General features: G+C 36.7%; 1 protein-coding gene across 1 annotated transcript; it reads right to left on the bottom strand.

Moving 5' to 3' along the window:
* Positions 1-9,467: 9,467 nt before the first annotated feature.
* Positions 9,468-20,662, bottom strand: LOC145279958 (uncharacterized). The gene is made up of 2 exons (XM_080131556.1): positions 20,185-20,662; positions 9,468-11,445 (listed from the first exon to the last, which is right to left on the bottom strand). Exon 2 carries the CDS (start codon positions 11,322-11,324, stop codon positions 10,236-10,238), a length of 1,089 nt encoding a protein of 362 aa, XP_079987682.1. The 5' UTR covers positions 11,325-11,445; positions 20,185-20,662; the 3' UTR covers positions 9,468-10,235.
* Positions 20,663-20,688: the final 26 nt, after the last annotated feature.

Here is a 20,688-nt window from a genome sequence, read left to right as displayed (position 1 = left end):
AAAGCTTACCCAACTCTATCAAACTGTTCTTTGATTACAGAGATGAACTCATGGTACAAGATGGGCTAATACTGCGAGGACAGAGAATAGTCATATCACACGCTATGTGGAGTGAGATGAAACAAAAACCACATACCGGCCACCTCGGCAGAAATACATGTCTGCAAAGAACAAGGGACCTCATATTTTGGCCAGAAATGTCTAAAGAGATTAGACAATACATCGAAGTCTGTGGCACCTGTGCAACCTATGCAGACCGCCAGCCAGCAGAAGCACAGATCATAGCACCAGTGCCGGAAAGACCTTGGCAACAAGTAGCAGCAGACCTCCTACCATGGGGAGAGAACAACTATCTGATCACAGTAGACAGACATAGCAATTTCTTTGAAATTGACAAACTGGATAAGCCCACATCAGAAGCCATGATTGAATGCATGAAAGCGCATTTCGCACGCCATGGAATTCCAGAGGTACTAACATCTGACCATGGTCTTCAATTTTCGTATTACACATTCCGAAAAATGTGCAAGGAAATGGCTATTCATGCACGAGACAATATCGCTAGGCAACAGCCAAGCAAATGGTGCTGCCGAAAAAAATCAGAAAAATCGCCAAACGCCTCTGTACGAGCCTTTTTCAAGTCTCACACAAAACACACATTCATATTTCAAGCTGTCATATACATACGCGCACACAAACATACGCGCCCACGTCCACACATGTACACTTATTCACGTTCGCGTACATACACTCACAGTCACGTATATATACGCACACGCTTACGTATACACATGTACTCACACACGCGAACACGAACACAGCACATGGACGACGTCACTTCTGCTTTCTAAGGAAATACACATGCGCAAAATACACTCTGGAAACGAGTATAAAAACAAGGCGATAAGCTGTTTCTAATCCTCTTTAGAACCAACTCTCAACGAGAGAGGTTGGGCTAACAGCCGCCGCCGCTTCGGCGCGCGCGCACGCGCACCTCACGCCCACTTCCTACTATGTATGGGGCACGAGCTAAAGACTGTATGTATGCATTCTCACTCTTTCTCTCTCTATCTACTACTGGCCACTAAGAACACCTTCGCGTAGCTGCCTACTAACTGATGACAACTCTAATATTCTCTTCCTTGCCTACACGCTGGATTCTCATTTCCACTACCACACTCACTTCAATTCTCACGCGCGAACAAACAATAATGACCCGAACTTGAGATGAAAACACATTTCCTATTCTTGCTACAGCACTAGTCCTGCAACGGACATTGGTTACATACGCGCGGACATGTTATAACTAAAACATTCATTTCTTTCAACAGCAAATAAACGACATTTATCTTATCCATTAATTGAGTCTTTGTTTCCTTCAATTCCCATTCGTTTCATTATTTTTTGTAACGGGATTGGGGTATTTATATATCCTAGTCCCCTACAAATTTGGTGACCCCGTTATTTAAATGAAATGGATGAGGTTGAACGAAGCACTCGTACACACACAGACTCTTTCTCTACAAAGATAAACTTTCCCTCTTCACCACTTAACGAGAGACGCACGCCAAGGTATAAACTTTTCCTCTTCACCACTTAACGAGAGACGCACGCCAAGCTATAAACTTTCTTTCTCACCAGCTATCAGCGAAAGACTCACGCAAAACTAACCACGTGTGGTACCCTTTTCTTTCACTTGTTTCTTTCACCAAAGAAATTCCTGTTCGTTTAATTCAATTTAACACGTCGTTCGTTTCTTCCTCGAGACAATTCATTTTCCCTCGGGACGCGAGAGGAGCACGCATTTCCTCCTATGCCACAAGTCCACAACAAACTGGCGCCCGACTGACTGGGAACGAACAAGCATGGCGACCCTACCGTTTTGAGATTAATTGTTTTGAGCGAGACGCGCGTTTTATTTGATAAAGAAAAAAGCGAACTTCTCAACAAAGAAAACCAAGCGAACCAAACCACTACCCACAGGAATAGCTACTACCAACTACAATGACGAACCCTCGTCAGACTCTGCAAAAAAAAAAAAAAAAAAAAAAAACGAACACGGAGCTGTCGACTTTCATATCGAATTTAAAAACAAATTCGAGCTTGACAAACATTTTCACGGTTTCCTGACATTACCCTGCAACAAACGCGAGGAGCAAAATCACATAGGCCTATGCAATTCCTTCCCGCACAGCAGACGCAGCAACAAAGAAACAGGACATCCCTATCAACACATAGGAAGAAGTTGAATCAACAATACGAGTTGAGATGCACGACGCACGCTGATAAACTCAAAACTTGGAAGTTTCGTTGACAGCCGGCAACCACGAACGACTACACAACAAACGCCCGTACAGACAATGTACACACATTACCGCAGACACACTTGCGAAGACAACAGTAACCAGACCCCGTTCAACAAGAACAAACGCGCGACTAGCGCCCATCCAAACGATGCACACATTACCGCAGAACCATGCGAAGCTACCGTCAACTGGACACACACACGACACCGTCAACACGAAACAAAAATTTTCCTTCCAAACGGAACAATTCACTTCTCTGTCCAAGCAACTCTTTTCACATGTCAACACACAACAGAAACCAAACCAACAAATGTCAGCCAAAAAAAAGAGTAAACGCATTTTCCACGCGTAAGTAAATACTTTTTTTTTACGAACAAACTCCGTTTTTGACATTCCGTTCTTTCTTGACGTTTTTTTCAAACAACCACACCAACAGCAAAAAAAAAAAAAAAAAAAAAAAACAGAACAAAAAAATCAACTGCCGAAAACATTACTCACACAAAAAAAAATATATATATATATACATAAATATATACACTGCATGTATTTTTTTTTCCCTAGGAAGGGGAGTATTTGTACGAGCCTTTTTCAAGTCTCACACAAAACACACATTCATATTTCAAGCTGTCATATACATATGCGCACACAAACATACGCGCCCACGTCCACACATGTACACTTATTCACGTTCGCGTACATACACTCACAGTCACGTATATATACACACACGCTTACGTATACACATGTACTCACACACGCGAACACGAACACAGCACATGGACGACGTCACTTCCGCTTTCTAAGGAAATACACATGCGCAAAATACACTTTGGAAACGAGTATAAAAACAAGGCGATAAGCTGTTTCTAATCCTCTTTAGAACCAACTCTCAACGAGAGAGGTTGGGCTAACAGCCGCCGCCGCTTCGGCGCGCGCGCACGCGCACCTCACGCCCACTTCCTACTATGTATGGGGCACGAGCTAAAGACTGTATGTATGCATTCTCACTCTTTCTCTCTCTATCTACTACTGGCCACTAAGAACACCTTCGCGTAGCTGCCTACTAACTGATGACAACTCTAATATTCTCTTCCTTGCCTACACGCTGGATTCTCAGTTCCACTACCACACTCACTTCAATTCTCACGCGCGAACAAACAATAATGACCCGAACTTGAGATGAAAACACATTTCCTATTCTTGCTACAGCACTAGTCCTGCAACGGACATTGGTTACATACGCGCGGACATGTTATAACTAAAACATTCATTTCTTTCAACAGCAAATAAACGACATTTATCTTATCCATTAATTGAGTCTTTGTTTCCTTCAATTCCCATTCGTTTCATTATTTTTTGTAACGGGATTGGGGTATTTATATATCCTAGTCCCCTACACCTCTTCTGGAAATGCAAAGCATTAGGAGAAGATCCATTCCTGGGACTTCCTGTCGACATATATATATATATATATATATATATATATATATTACTTGCATATGTATGTTATTCACACGATGAACATTTCGACTTATGACTACTAACTCAACTTTCTTTACGAAACATGTGTTCTCACTATTAATATTTTCATGATTGAAAGTAACTTTTATATTCTCATCTCTTGTATAAAAATGTTTTCTTATAAAATTATGAATGAAAACATTTCATTTTTCTCAATAAGTCGAAAGTAGTAGGGTATCCACAGGGCCGTGAAAGGTAAATTTAACGAGATCGCCAATTAATAGAAGGGTGTCAACAGATCACATCCTCACATAAATAACTACGGAAAATAATGACACCTGATGTAATATAAAACATCATATGCTGCGGGTGCACTTATACATGCGGGACTACCAGAAGTTGCAGTTTCTGTACCTTAGAAAATAAACACTCTGCTCCGGCCCTTCCTCAATCAGACTTTGTCTTCATTCCTTATTACAAATATTACTTCATGGTGGCAAGCAGTAAAACAGAAACACAAACAAAGGAGGACTCCTTACATGTTCAAAAGCCCGGACAACCCTTCGTACGGAAAAGAAACAAGAACAAACCGACACAGAAAAACTACGACAATGTCAGCCATATTGTCCCTCTTGACGTAACGCTTCTCGAAAAAAAACAAAACTTTTCGTGCATCAAACCAAGTGTAACTTCTCATTTTGTCTAATACACGGTGTACTACGAGAAAGCTATGTCCATGAAAATGAGTTTTAGTTCTAACACTGGCTGAAAATTTTTTTTCTATTGCAATTAACTTCTCTTTATTTATAGTAGATGTCTCGAGATTTGAAATCTACTTTCTTCCTAATCTAATCTTTGTCCAATCACAAGCCAGCTCTCAGTCATGTGATCGAGTGTATAAAACGTGAAACTGGTAACAAACACTCTCTCTCTCTCTCTTTGTTCTCTCTCTCTCTCTCTCTCTCTCTCTCTCTCTCTCTCTCTGCGTTGACAGCAGGCTAACGTGAGTACCACAAGCCAACATGGCTATCTTCACATACAACCTTCTTACACATGCTACGGGATTTTTTAATCCTTTGTCCACATGCGGCGCACACACACAAACTTTCTTTATCATGTTACAGGATTGCTCACGTTGATACATAGACGCGCACTCCTACTACAGACAAACACACTGGATACTTTTCTCTTTCTCTCTCCATTAACCGGCTAATCTAATATACGTCTCAGGACTGTCTAATCTTTTGTCCCTACTACCTACTAGAACACGTGTACACTGAACTATTCTCTCCTTCAACAAGCCGTTATAATATTCAATCTATCCTTACACACAAGAACACTTTAAGCTACTCGTTTCTCTCATATATATTCTTACTAACGAAGATGACAAATAAAGTTGGTTTTAGATGTTAAAATGAAACTCTTTTTTCTTGTCTTCACTTTTAACTAAAGATGTACAAGGATAATAAACCTCATAGAAATATTTTTGCGATCAAAATTATGCAAAATAAACAAAAATACAAAGACAACGTATCTACCTACAAAAGTTAGTGTTAGTCTAATATGATTTTTTAGCTGTGCCATATTATTTTTCTTTTTTTCTGCTAAATAGACATACATGAATAATTTTGGGCAAATATGATGAAATAGTCCCCAAAATGAAGTGTTTTTATTAGTCCTAACAGACCCCCTGAGGCACACCCAAGAGTTATCGCTAAGTATAGTGTTATGATTTAATTTGTTGTTAAGAGTTATCCCCCTTGGGATTGACATTCATAATAAAAGCGCCCTCTGTTTCATTTTCCCGCTCGATCCTTTCAAGAGCGTACGTGTATTTTACAGTTAATAAAACCTTTCTAAAAGGCAATTCTTTACTTACTGATACTAACTATTCACTTCAATTTTATTAACTGTAAAAAAAAAAAATAAAAAAAAAAATAATGGATCGAATCTTACGTCCCGACAGATTCGAGGTGGAACCTACATGCCCTAATTCCGAAAAATCCTATAGGCATTGGAAATTAACCCTCCAGAATTATATCCGCTCACATAATAACGGATTAATCGAAAACACTTCAGATAATTTCTTTGCCTTGATCAATTGTATTTCAGCCTCTGTTTTCGATTTAATAAGCGATAAAACCGACTACGATAGTGCATTAAGAACATTGGACGCCGCTTATTTAAAACCTGAAAATATTGTTTATAATAGATATCGATTGATGACGACGAAGCAACAAACAACACAAAATATAGATGCCTTCATACTACAATTGGAAATGCTTGCCAAAACATGTAACTTCGAAGCGGTTTCTGCTGAAGAAAACAAAAATCAATACATTCGGGAAGCTTTCATCGGCGGAATTTCTTCTTCGTCCATCCGACAACGACTGTTAGAAAAACCCATCCTGACTTTACAAGACACATATGCCACGGCCAGATCTCTTGAACAAGCAGAAAAGCATTCGATAAGCTAATAATAAATAATTATCGACCAATGGCAGAGCTTCGCGCCTAAAATAGACACCTCAAATGTCACAGTCGCTGGGAGCCAGTTTGCGACTATAAAACAAGGGATTTGAGGGAACCAAAGAGAAGGAGGAGGAGATTCGCCCTGCTGCGTCAGTGAACAGACGGACGGATTCTCCCACCCGACCTAAAGAGATGAAGAAGAAAAAGAAATAAGGCACCAGTGAACTGAAGCCGACTACGCTCTCATGTTATGGGCCAAACGCCTTCAATTCTAAACAATGCCTAATTCACACAAACTAGGAGAGAGGAGGAGAAAGACGACAAATACGCCGGGCTGCTAGCGCTGATGAAAAAAGTCACTCACTCTCTAGTTACAAGCTAGGACACGCATCACCGACAGCAGGATGACCGGCCTACCCTACCCCTCTCCATTGTCCAAAAGATAAGTTACATTTTACGAACATTCATTCCTTGTCAATTCATACATACCTACAAACAGTTTACGAACATTCATTCCTTGTCAATTCATACATACCTACAAACATTTTACGAACATTCATCTCCTTTGTTAAATCACATTCCATCCTACGAACACTTTGCCTCTCCTAATACAAATTGTTGGTAGTAAATAAAATCGGCTCTCAACCTTCAATATTCGTCTGTCTTTATATGGAGTCAAAATCTACACACTTCCAACGTTATTCATTTCAGGTATTCTTGGTTGTGGCCTCTATGGCATCCTTCCCCACCTCTAATCCTTTTTATAAAACCATTAGGCCATAGATCACTACAAATCTGGATTTTTTTAAAATGTGAACTGAGTTCACATTAACCCCTCACAACTCTATAGAAAATGATAGTGGAAGAATATTTATTAACACTTTTTGTTCAAATTAAAAAAAATGGGTTGTCTCAATTTTTCTGAAACTGTTCCACCTGTTTTTTTTTTTACTCCGTTTTGCATGAAACTTGACACATTTTGGACACCGTATTCCAATTTTTTAAAATTATGGATCAATGATATTTTACTTGATAAAATACAATATCACAGAAAATATAACAATGTTAGATCAGTATTAAGCATTTTTGTGTTCAGAAAACAACTATAACTTATGGCTAGGTTTTAATGAGCTAAATTACCCCCCACACACCTATGAAATAGAAACAATAAACAAATGTTAGATGTATTGCCAAACCACCAATATTAAATAAACACAAAATTACATCATATTAGAAAAAAAACTATATCAATAAATATAACCGGGTTGCCATTCATTATCTTGCAACAACATATCCAACACTATCATCATAAAACATCCTTAGGTTAAAACTAGTCAGTTGTCATAAACAAAGCAAGCAGTGTAAATCGATCAAGTAGGTTTTTTTTGTTTTTTTAAGAAAATCAAATATTATCGGGCGTTTTATCGAAGAAATAGCCAGACGCCATCTTGTTTGAGAGATAACGCCACTAACGACCCCTGGCGGAAATATGGGTTTATTATCCCTAAAAATCGTAAAATTTGTTTTTTCTTCTTCAAAAAAAAAAAAAAAGTACTTCGCTTATTAAAGTGATTTCAGACGAACAACAAAATCTAGTGTTTTCCACATTCTCTTTATTAAAAGAAGTCAATTTATTTATCTATTATCCCTAAAAATCGTAAAATTTGATTTTCTTCAAAAAAAAAAAGTACTTCATTGATAAAATATTCGATGGTCTGCATGTAGGCCTACTGCCCTTATTGACCCATATTTCCGCCAGGGGTCGTTAGTGGCGTTATCTCTCAAACAAGATGGCGTCTGGCTTTTTCTTTGATAAAACACCCGATAATATTTGATTTTCTTAAATACAAAAAAACTACTTGATCGATTTACATGATTTTTGGAAAATGACATTTTCATGCAATGACAAGTACGTACATTATAAAGATTTTTTTCCAGATTTTTATTGTAAAAAAGATTACTTGTGGACCATTTATAGACTTGCACCAATTTTTTTTATTTTATGAATTTAATTCAGTTTATTTGCGCTTTTACAGAAGAGAAAATGCACGAATCACAACAACAAAAATGATAAAATAAAAATAGATTCTCCTAGATATAGTCATTGTACATACAATGATATTATTAAAAATATAACAGTTATTAAAAATTTTAATGCCTGACACCAATTATTCAACAAAGCAAAGTTGTTAATTAAAAACAAAAATGAAATAATGATAGATTGTCATATGCTTAATATAAAAACGCTAATTAATAAAAAAAAAACTGTTATGTGTTGTTCAAAATTGGACTCTATTAACAGAGAGGACATCCCTTCCCGCAACTGAGGAGACGTGTTTGATGATTTAAAGAGAGAGAAAACCATATTTTTTAAATAGTTGGTCAGGGTTTACTTCATATGGCGAGTATTTTTATGTCGAGCTTGCTTCACAAAACCGTGTACGAGACTGAAAGGCACTTGGGCATGACTGTGACAGAACAACCTTTTGTCTTCATTTTAGTCATAAAACGGGAAGACAATGTGATTTCAGAATAACAGAGAGGAAACAATTCAAGAAGTCTTTAAACTTTTCCAAACGGGTTCTCCAAAAATAGTTGTGAATCCATTGAATATGCATGATACCTTCTTTTTTAAGTTTGAACGAGAAAAACTATTGATTTTTTACAGAAACTAAAACTGTTATCTTCCTCATCGAAGCCATCATCATTAGGAACCAGCTTAGGTGGTTGAACCACTTTATCATGATTTCGAATTCACGGCTGCCAAAGCAAATCTTCCATTGGCAGCTAAAAGAAGAAAAGCCCACTCGAGAAGACCAGAAGAAACTATATATGGATCTCTTGAAAGTACACCTGAAGAAGTGTGGCATCAACACAGGCACATGGGAGAAACAGGCCAAGGACAGGCAAACCTGGAGGCAGACAATCGCCAAAGGCACAGCCACCTTCAAACCCAACTAACATGCATACCTTGAGAAGAGAAAAAGGCCAATCCTACAAATGAAAATAGAATTACCTGCCCAAGGAAGTTCAATGCCAGGATTGGTCTTGTCAGCAACATCTGCACACACTAAAACTCAGAACACGACTACCATCCTCACTGCTAAGGGGTTGCCAAGAGAAAGAGAGAGAAAATATCTTCTCCTGAAACATGTTCCCTGCATACGTATCAAAAATTTTAAAAGGTATACATTTTGAAAACTTTTTTATTTTAGAATTTTTATGTAAAAAAAAAATAAAAAAACCTTTTTGTGTTATAATTTTCTTAATTTTATTTTAATTCAATAAACATTCAGATAATTAATGTTTTATTTTGCACTGTTGTATTGTTGTTACCATTTGTTAACCATTTTCGAATACAGTATATTTGAATTGGTTCGGCTGGTTCTGAAATTGAATTGCCTTCCCCTGTTTTGCAATATTCAAAATGAAAGCAAAAATGTGCTGTGACAGTAATGCGCAAGAGCCGACTAAAAACACTAAAATTATCAGCTTTTCACCTATTTCTCTTTGGGGTTTATATTTTTTAAAAGTTTTGAATCTAATTAAATTCATAAATCAGAAGAAAATATAGTAAAATAAAAAATGAAATGTCCTAGATACTATGGATAGAATAGGTATATCAACTGTACATGCAATTATGCTAATGTAAACACAATAACTATTTTTACAAATTATTTAAAATATTAATAAAAACATGTTAATAAAAATAGAAATTATATAATGGTAGATGGTAATATTCTTAAGATAAAAATGTTAAAACAGCTAATTAATAATAAAAAATGTTGTTATTCAAAGTAAACTTCTATTAATAGAGAGAGTATGCCTGCCAACAACCAAGGGAAAATGCTTGAGGAGACAGAACACAATTTTTTTAAATAATTCGTAAGGGTTTATTTAATATGGGAACTATTCTCATGGCAGGCTTTTTTCACAATATTTTATACAAAGAGATTAAAGACACTACAGGGTGACGTCTATTAGGCAGTTTACCACCTATTTCTCTTTGATGTGTGTTTGCATGTGAATTTTTAAACCTGAATTCCTTGCAAATTTCAAACCACAAACATTACAAGAATAAGGTTTCTCTCCAGTGTGTGTTCGCATATGTCGTTTGAGATGTGTGTTTTGTGAGAACGCTTTATGACAGATTTCACAAGGAAAAGGTTTCTCTCCCGTGTGTGACCGTTTGTGGATTTTTAAAGCAGAATTGGTGGAAAATGCAGCTGTGCACTCCTCACAAGAAAATGGTTTCTCTCCAGTATGTGTTCGCATGTGGACTTTCAACTCTGACTCTTTGGCAACAGGTAAATTGCAGATGTCACAAGAATAAGGTTTATCGCCAGTATGTGTTCGCATGTGTAGCTTTAAATAATACTTTGTTGAACATGCTCTATTACACACTTCACAATAATGCTTCTCTCCTGTGTGTGTTCTCATGTGTTTCTGTAAATAATAAGTGGTTGAAAACGTTGTACCACACACTTCACAGGAATATGGTTTTTCACTAGTGTGTGTACGCATATGCACTTTTACATTGTACTTAGTCATAAATTCTTTCCCACATACTTCACAAGAGTAAGTCTGTGCTTCCCCAGTGTGTGTACCCATATGGTATTTAAGATTAGAATTACTGGTGAACGCCTTGTCACATATTTCACACAAATAAGGTTTCTCTCCAGTGTGTACACGTATATGCACCTTCAGATCACACTTATCTGTGAAAGCCTTTTCGCATATTTGACAAGAATAAGGTTTCTCTCCAGTATGTACACGTATATGTCTTTTCAAAGACGAAATCCCTGAAAATGAAGATTCACATATTTCACAACTATATCGTTTCTCTCCAGTATGTGTTCGTATATGATATCTCAAGCCATGACTTGATTTGAATGTAGCTCCGCACAGTTCGCAAGAATATTGTTTTGGTTCAGCATGAGCCTTGGCGTGCATTCCTGAATCAGTTTTAACAAACTGTTTCTCTTCATTGTGCATTTGCACATGTTCATTAAAATCTGAACTGCATGCAAATACTAATTCACAGTCATTGCAAGAATAAGGTTCCTGTTTAATGTCTATTTCCATGTCTGTTCATGAAAGAACTTTGCGAAAATACTATTCCACCGATTTTAGAAGACAATTTTGAAAATCCTTTAACATAAACTTTAATTAAATAAGTTCATCTATTTCCATCTGGAACTGTTATCTGTGAATAAAAAGAGAAATATTATTTGACAAATTTTACAAAAATAATATATTTATTAAATTCATGTATTCGACCTTTAACTGTTATATAATAAAAATCAATAGACAGGTTTATATTGAATGTGGTAGATTTCACAACCATCTTAAACATAATGAGATGTTTGATCATAGTCTATTCATAATCATCATCAACATCATTTTCATACATCCCAGCTTGAGAATCTTCATCGTTTTCGCACTGGCTGCTGCACTGACACATATCAGTACAGGCTAAGTCTTTAGACCCGCAGGAACATCTGCCAGAAGAACAATCAAATATACATCTGCATGTGATCATCTCAAAGATGGCCTTAGAGGCTGGGAGGACCTCTGTGATCGTTGGTTTCAGGATGCCATCCAATTGTTTGAAGTACCCATTTTCCAGGGGATCCAGTTGTGAAATCTGGAGAGCAATGACTGCTTGTGCCCCTACGCTTGCTTGGACATGGACTCTTAAACATTTTCAATTTAATTCGTTCCCTGTAAAAATCATGGATCAAAGAAATACTTGTCACTATTTCAGAATCTTAAGTATTCAACATTGAGCTCTTACCTTTGAATGAAACAGATCTTACATAACAAAAATCAATTAATATGCAGATTTTATGTTGGACTTAGTAGACTGCACGATGATAAGTTAAAATGTGATTTGATGATGAAAGTAACTTTTGTCGTTATTCCAGAAGCTTAGGTAAATATTTTTTCATTTTCTAATTGAAAATGATGATTGATAACAATACAAAAAATAAGATTGTTCTATTCAAAGTAGTTTCCTTTTTTTTTAATTTTTGTGATGCCAGAATTTAAGTAATATTTCATTTAAGTTTAGTAATTTAAGAATTATAACATCAATAAATAAATATGTTACAAGAATATTGATTCAATTTTTGTTTCATTTCACTTTCATTGATGTTCTAAAAAAGCACTCGGATCTATATAAGAAACATAGATATTTGAATATTCAATTAATAGTCAGGTTCCTAATGGCACAATTTTAACTTCTGTGAGAACTTTTTGGAGATTTGCAAACCTATACATTTTTGGAAAGGATTTTGCCTCAGGAATCAGAAAATCAATGTTGGCATTTGCCCAGATGCATATACAGTGGCCATATTGGATTTACAAAATCGCCGCTGTAAGATGTATGTTTGGTAATATCTCGGCTTCTAAATAAGCTGGAACACTGATTTTAACTGCTTAACCTACATTTTCAGGGTCCAGGAAGCCAATGGTGGTAGTTATAAAATTTTCACAGATGTGTATATGGCAGCCATATTAGAATTTACAAAATGGTTGCCGTAAGATGTATGTTTTGTAATATCTCGGCCTCTAAATAAGTTGGAATAATGATTTTAACTGCTAAACCTACATTTTCAATGTCAAGGAAGTCAATGGTTCAAGTTATCATTTCATCTTTTGTACCCCCACCCCGCATTGAAACACATAATCCACCATATGGATAAAAAACTTAACAACTCTGTCAGTTAGTCAAATACGAAATCAGAGTATTTTCTATTGAAATACCTTTTAACTGTAAACTTTGAATGTTTGTGCAACCATCTTAAACATAATGAGATGTTTGATCATAGTCTATTCATAATCATCAACATCACTTTCATATATCCCAGCTTGAGAATCTTCATCGTTTTCGCACTAGCTGCTGCACTGACACATGTCAGTACAGGCTAAGTCTTTAGACCCGCAGGAACATCTGCCAGAAGAACAATCAAATATACATCTGCATGTGATCATCTCAAAGATGGCCTTAGAGGCTGGGAGGATCTCTGTGTCATTGGTTTCAGGATGCCATCCAATTGTTTGAAGTACCCAGTTTCCAGGGGATCCAGTTGTGAAATCTGGAGAGCAATGACTGCTTGTGCCCATACCCATGCTTGGACATGGACTCTTAAAATACGCTGCTTTAGAGCTCCAGGTGTTCAAGGGAGCATGTCACTTTCTGCCCTATGCTTGCAGAACAGATGCCATTGTAGTTCAGGGATTGTTTTTATGTTGTCCCTTTTGGCGAGTAAGCTGCACATACAAAGGACGCCAATGTTGACAGCATTCCCTCTGTCACTTCTGCTTCATCCATAAGCATTTGCAGAGCATTGACAACATCTGCATCTGCTTTGTGGTAGATCTGCAGCCAGGTTGTCTTGCATATACGGGAGAACCCCCTGTGTTGTCAGCGCCAGTGAGTGCATGGAAGGGTGGCAAAGCTTTTGCTCTTTCTTTACCTAGAGCTCGCCACATTGGTTCAATTTGTATAACACCAGAGGCCAAAGAAATGAATGTGTCTTTCAGCAATAGGTCATAGTTTGCTGTGACTGGCACTAAAACGTCCGTATCTGGGGAGAAAAATACTAACTGTACATCAGGTGGGTTTCGCTGTGAAGCCAGCACAGCCTAGTGGATCAGCAGCGTGTCTGCTTCCTCATGGTTTTTTACTTCAAAGACCAGGTCTTTGCTGCTCTTAGTATCCAGAAGCAGATGTGATGATCAGCTTGGATGATCCCCTGTTGTACTCTAGAGTTTGGGCAGCAAGATAGTCAGTCAGATCAGCTTACGTCTTTTCATGGGAGAGGAACCTCCTCATTGGGATGTGTTTGATGTTAGTGCCATCTCTGACTTGATACTGAACAGAAGATTTTCCTTTGGCTTTGTTTATCTCTGGTTGCACTCTTCAGAAAATCTGCTGGGTATGTGTCAAAAATGAGGATGATTTCATCATAATCTCGTGTTGCATCAGTCTGTCATTGAAGCAGCCACTAAGAAACTTGACTGTCACTAGAATCGCTGGTTTCTTGCTCAGTTTCTGCACAAGCACCATGCCATCCACTAGTTCTATCTTCTGACTTGGCTAATCAGTAGATGTGAGCTCTGTAAATCCTGTATCCGTTGCATCTTGGTGGGTTGATGGCAAACTGTTCTGACCTCTTGGTAGCCTGTGGTTTTGGCTTGTTACAGTAAAACATGTCTATATGGTAGGGTGTGACTGATATACTCTTTACATCACCTATAATCAAAGGTTCTGCAACAGGTTCTTTAAAAGGATCAATTTTCTGGTACACTGTTGTGATGGTTCCGTGGGTGATTCCCTTCCGATCAGGTGTGTCCTCTGCAAAATCTGTGTTATCTACTGCGAAAAACACAAACGTCCACTTCCTCAGGAATCGTGGTACATAGAGGCCTTGGTATGCTCTGGTGTTTGCTACAACAGCATTTGCCAGAGCAGTTTCCATGAGAAGTACACGGCGATGTGAAATAGCATAGCCATGAGCATTGAGAAGATTCAACAGCTTCTTGTTGCGTGTGTCATGGTGGACAGTCAGTGCCAGTTCCAGAACCTGAGGGTTCCCTTGTGCATGGGGTGACTTGAATGCTGATTTATTGCTTAGCTTGTACCTCACCTGTTTACTGGATTTGAACCTATACATGATATTCAGGTTCAACGTCAGTGTTGCTCAACATCTTTGGTTCTCTTTACAGTTTCCAGCTTTTCAGCAGGTCCAACCATTATCCAATCGATTAAGGTGTATAATTCAGCTGGAACATCGCCATTGTCACTAGATACCTGCATGACATTTCTTTCCTTGGGCTCTTTGAAGGTTGCAATGCTTTTCCTTATCACCTGTGCTGCTTTGTAGATGGTCTTCATGCTGTTCTCCTCCTTACCAGTTATCATTGAGGTATTAACCATGCCCTCTTCACATACATCTGGGGGGTAGAGGACAGTTGGCTTCCTTATGTTTGGTCAAACAAACTTCAGGTGTGACAAATAAGTAAGGATCCTTTCTTTCAGCCATTTTCTACTGAATACAAATTCAGGTACATGACTTTCAAAAACTTCTGAACCAAGCATATTAACATAAGTCGTTTCAATATCATCCATCCCAAGGTATGCTTTGTTTTTTGTTTCTACATCAATAAGATTTATCAGCTCAACCAGACTCGCCTTTTGTAGAAAGAGTTCTTCAGCAGTTTTGCTAATGTTAGTATCTCAAAGAACATGGAACAAATTTTTGATCCAGCAAGCTTTGTGGTATAGGACATCAATTGCATGTGCATCACCTGGTGATATGCAGGTGTTTAGCCTAGTCGTCAGTGCAGGATTATGGGACCTTTGCTTTGAGATTTTTACCTGTGTTCTCAGTCATTATCTGGTACAGCTGTTTGCCATTGTCATGTTGGCAGAAGAAGCACTTTTTCTTATCCAATGAACTTGTATGTAATCGTGTAAATGGCAATGCAGAACCAGATGTAGAGGGGCCTGGAACAGCCTCTTCTGTGCTTCCTCTTTTCTGGCCAGGCTTTATGGCAGTGTAGTGTCCTATAGCTAAAGCATGCGCATTGCAATCTCTTATACATTGTATTTCAACTTTGTTAGTTGCACTTGAATGACATGAGTGATGCCAGACCGCCCTCTCTTCACACATTGTTTCTGGTGTGCAGTTCTGCAGTCGCCTTTAGACTTGGACATAGTCCCCATCATTCAAACTAACCCTCTCTAGAATTACCTGCAGTACGATCCCATAGGACTCTAATCGAGGATGTTGCACCAAGACTTCTTTCTTTTTATCATCAGACTGGCAGAGAATGCACTGCTTTCAGTTAATGGACTCCTTGTTTTGACATGCCTCCTCTCTACTTTGCGACTCATCATTCTTGCTTAATCTACAAACATAGAGAGAATTACAGTAATGTTAGAATAGCAATACAAAACCTACAAGTTCTCAAAGGTCCTGAATATGACCTTAAACTATATCCGATGGTGAGGCCCCAGCTTGCAGGCTTTGGGGGGGGGAGCCACCCTTTAATTGCCATTGATCCCAGGTCCACTCTGACCCAGACTGGTAGTACCTGTTAGGGTTCCAACTATGGGTTGAATAGAAACCGACTTAAAAAAAATATATATATACTCTATTAAAAAATTGTTTTTCAAAATCACTGGATTCGGCAATCAATAACCTGGAAAGGGTTGATATGCTGTAACACAAAAACAACCAACCAACAAGTTCTAAAAGTATCAGAGGTAAATTAACAATTTGAATTAGTGATATAAAAGCAAGATTTTTTTAGAAACAGCTGAAGTATGAATTTATAAATGATACATATCTTTATTACAAAGATATTGCAATAAAGCAACACCACATCAGTTTGAACCCAGTTATGCATCTAAAGGTTAATGTTAAAAATGTTGTTGCTTTATAACTACCACCATTGGCTTCTATGACCCTGAAAATGTAGGTTTAGCAGTTAAAATCAGTGTCCCAGCTTATTTAGAGGCCAAGATATTACAAAACATACATTTTACAGCAGCCATTTTGTAAATTCCAATATGGCCGCCATATACACATCTGTAAAAAATTTTATAACTACCGCCATTGGTTTCCTTTGCCCTGAAAATGTAGGTTAAGCAGTTAAAATTAGTGTTCCAGCTTATTTAGAAGCCGAGATATTGCAAAACGTACATCTTATGGTAGCCATTTTGAAAATCCAATATGGCCGCCATATACATATCTGGGCAAATACAAACATTGATTTTCTGATTCCTGAGACAAAACCTTTCCAAAAATGTATAGATTTGCAAATCTCCAAAAAGTTCCCACAAAATTACATTAGGAATCTGACTATAAAGTTCTTTTATCTCTTAAACATTGAGTTAGTAAAGAAGTTAGGAATATTGATTTTCTTTTCATTTATTGACCAGTTAACTACATTACATTATATCTTTTATTTAGTCTCATGGTGGTACTGGATTCCAAGATAAGAATTCGTCTAGTCTGGTGGAGTATTCAGCTTAGTGTTGTTACCATAGATAACATCATTTAGAGAAGGTGAATCAATCCTCATATGAATTAGTAAAGGGTAGCCGTACCGAGGGGGTTTTAATTGGGCTTTGAATACTGTGTTATTTTGAATATTTAGTCAGAGCTTGCATGTAGGAGGAAGTATCTGCATGTTAGGTTGTCCTGATAAACCCTTGTACAGAGAAATCTTAGACACTCAAGGACTCTCTAGTAGGCATAAAAATTCTCTCTGTACACATTAAAGTTGTGTATTTTTGAATATATATGTTTCAAGAATGCCGTTTCTTTCCAGCATATATTTGTACATATTCACTAAAATGTGAACTGCATAGAAATACTTATCCACAGTCATTGCAAGATACTATAAGATAATAAATACATTAAAGTAAACATCAATACTTCCATTATATTCATATTCAATTGTACCTGTGAATTAAGATAAACTCCTTAAAACCCCACCGAATATATGTCAGCCTATGTCACGGTAATATATATCGAGTATGTTTCTAACAGTATTTTGTATATTTTTTTATTTCTAACTCATTTCCCCAAACTTACCGTGTTCAGCAGAGAGTCCAGCGCCATTTTAAATTTTCCAATACATTGGTAAACACTATGTTTTTCGAGCTGAATAAACATGTTACATTAAATAAAAACACTAAAAAATTATCCAGTTAGGTAGAAAAGTAACTTATTTTGCCTTTGATAATATTTATTTGTTATATATTTGTGTTTTGTCAACTTTTCGAATCTATGTGTATAGTAATACAACCCCCCCCCCCAAAAAAAAATATTGTGAAGCTTGAATTTAACCTGAAAAAAATATTTAAAAATACCACGGTGGCAAAAGTGCACAAGAATCTAATTTTCTACTCAATGATTTTTCGTCATTTTTGGATATATTACTATTTTATATTTTTTATGTTTATCGATTTAAAGTAAATTTTATTTAACACAAGGCTGTTTTTTATCCCGATGTTTGAATTGAGTTGTCCCCCCCCTATTTATAAAATAAATACTAGAGGGGTGAGCCCGGCATTTTAATTCATCTACATTTCGTATATATTATAAAAGAGTCAATTTTCTATCGATTATTTCTTATGATGTTGTTGTACCGAAACAATACAAAACAAAAAAAATATTTGATCAATTTACGTGACGTTTTGAATATGGCATTTTCGGCAGATTTGCCGTTTAGTTGTACAAATAACCTCGAACCCTGTTATCCAAAAAAAGGGACACATTGGATCGACACCGGTATATATATCGTACACAGAAGTTTGTTTGTATTTGCGTGATTATTGAAAATGTAATCCTAATCCTGTGATTCAAATTTAATTAAAATTAACCACGTTAAGTAATGCAAGATGAAGTTTTAAAATGATTAAATGTGTTTTATTTTATAATTTAAATTTTTTTAATTTAAAATTTAAAACATTGGACAATACAAATAATACGTTGTTTAGCAAAAAAGAAAGAAAGAATGCAATATGAAGTTTTAAAATGATTGTGTTTTATTTTATAATTAAAAATTTAAAACATTTAACGATACAAATAAGATTTTGGTTTGTCGGAATTAACATACCGACGAGTAGGGGGGGGAGACGGTTTAAGTCTTGCAACGAAATGTCGACGTTGCTTACAAGCAGTCTTTCCTTGTAAAAGTAACAACTGGGTAACGATGGTCGAAGTGTAATTTGTCTAAAAGACAGCAACAACTACTACAACAACAGTAGAGCGGCCACCCCTTTTTATCTACTCCAACTCTCAGTCAACGAGATTCACGCGTGACTGGAATGTCTATTTAACGTGTAAGGAATAGGCACTCAGGTTCTTTAATTAACGGACCACCGGCCGTGTTGGTCACAGCTACCAGCACTCCTTTCTTCCCTACCGACCTACCCTCGGCAAGTCAACCAATTCAAAATTCTCACAGGTTTGCTTTTAGATTTTATATTGTGTCGATATTTCCTACCGACGAGTGGGGGGGGAGAAAAGACGTTTAGCTTGCAACGAAAAATTACCTCGTTGCTTACAAGCAAACGTATTCTTGTAAATATAACGCGCTGTTAACAGTTGTCGTACCGGTCTGATAGATCTCTAACAACGACAAGAACAAACTACAACAACAACAAGCCTACAAAGGTGACTGTTTCTATAGTCTCAATCTCTCGTTCAGCGAGATTGAAACAAGACTGGAATGTCTATTTAAGCTATAAGGAATAGACATCCTATTTTCTTCATTAACAAACACCAGGCCGGGCCGTTCACAGCCATGAGTGTCTTTCCCTTCCCACCGAGCCACCCTCGGTAAGTCAATCAACCCAATTATCACAATTGTTCTCGGATACATATGATGACGCGTCTCCACAATAATTCAATATTTAACTTCATTTTTCATTATTTCTTTTCGAGAACAAAACCAACATTTTATTTATATTGTTCATTGTTTTTTTTTTCCTTTTATTTTTAAATTATAAAATAAAACGCATTTAATCATTTTAAAACTTGATTTTGCATTATTTTCCCCTCTTTTTTTATTTGTTAAACAACGTGGTTAATTTTAATTAAATTTGAATCACAGGATTACATTTTCAATAATCACGTTAATATAAACAAACTTCCGTTTACGATATATACCGGTGTCGATCCAACGTTATTATAGGGAAGTCCATTCTTAACATGAAGAGGGGGTCTTTTTTCTTTCTTCCTTTTGTTGTTTGATCTATTCTATATTTTCACCTAACAATTTAATAAAGAAAAGACACCGTCAAAATTGAATTTAACTTGAAAATCCGGTAAATCTAAAAACCGCAATCGGTAAATTCTGCAATAAGATTCCTTTTTTCTTTTTTTTTTTTTTTAAATCTTAATAAATAATATTTACTTACCTTTAGTTTATTCGATTGAAAATATGAAAACTTCCGAATTAAAATTAACTGAAAACATGAAAAATTCTGAACAAGAAAATAAAAAAAGAAGAATTTTTAGAATAAGAAATGTCTCTAAAAAAAGATAGGAAACATTTTGTCTTTCAAAATGGTGGTAGTAGTAGTAGTAGCAATTATAGCTGACGATGCTGACCTTGAGGAGAATTGAAATTTCCCCTTATAGATATAACTTTCGTTGGATTCGCATTAAAAATGGCATTATTAACGTGCCTGCCAATGCAGTAAATGACAGAACAATCTGGTTTTCGTTAAGAGTCGCATTTCTTTGTTTACAAAGTTACTTGGCGGAAGTGACGTTAGACAAATTTTTAGGTACGGATAACCAACACTAATGTACCTATTTACAATGCCTCCCCACGGGGCAGAGTTAGACACCAGGGTCGTTTTTTAACGTGGAGAAAAGGTACAAAAATAAAAATTGTTCAGTCGTGAAGGAGCGAAGGA

This window comes from Euprymna scolopes, chromosome 7 (assembly GCF_053919585.1).
Source record: "Euprymna scolopes isolate OS-2025 chromosome 7, ASM5391958v1, whole genome shotgun sequence".
Lineage (NCBI taxonomy): Eukaryota > Metazoa > Mollusca > Cephalopoda > Sepiida > Sepiolidae > Euprymna > Euprymna scolopes.
The sequence above is the reverse complement of the archived record's forward strand: the minus strand, read 5'-3'. Positions and strand labels throughout refer to the sequence as shown.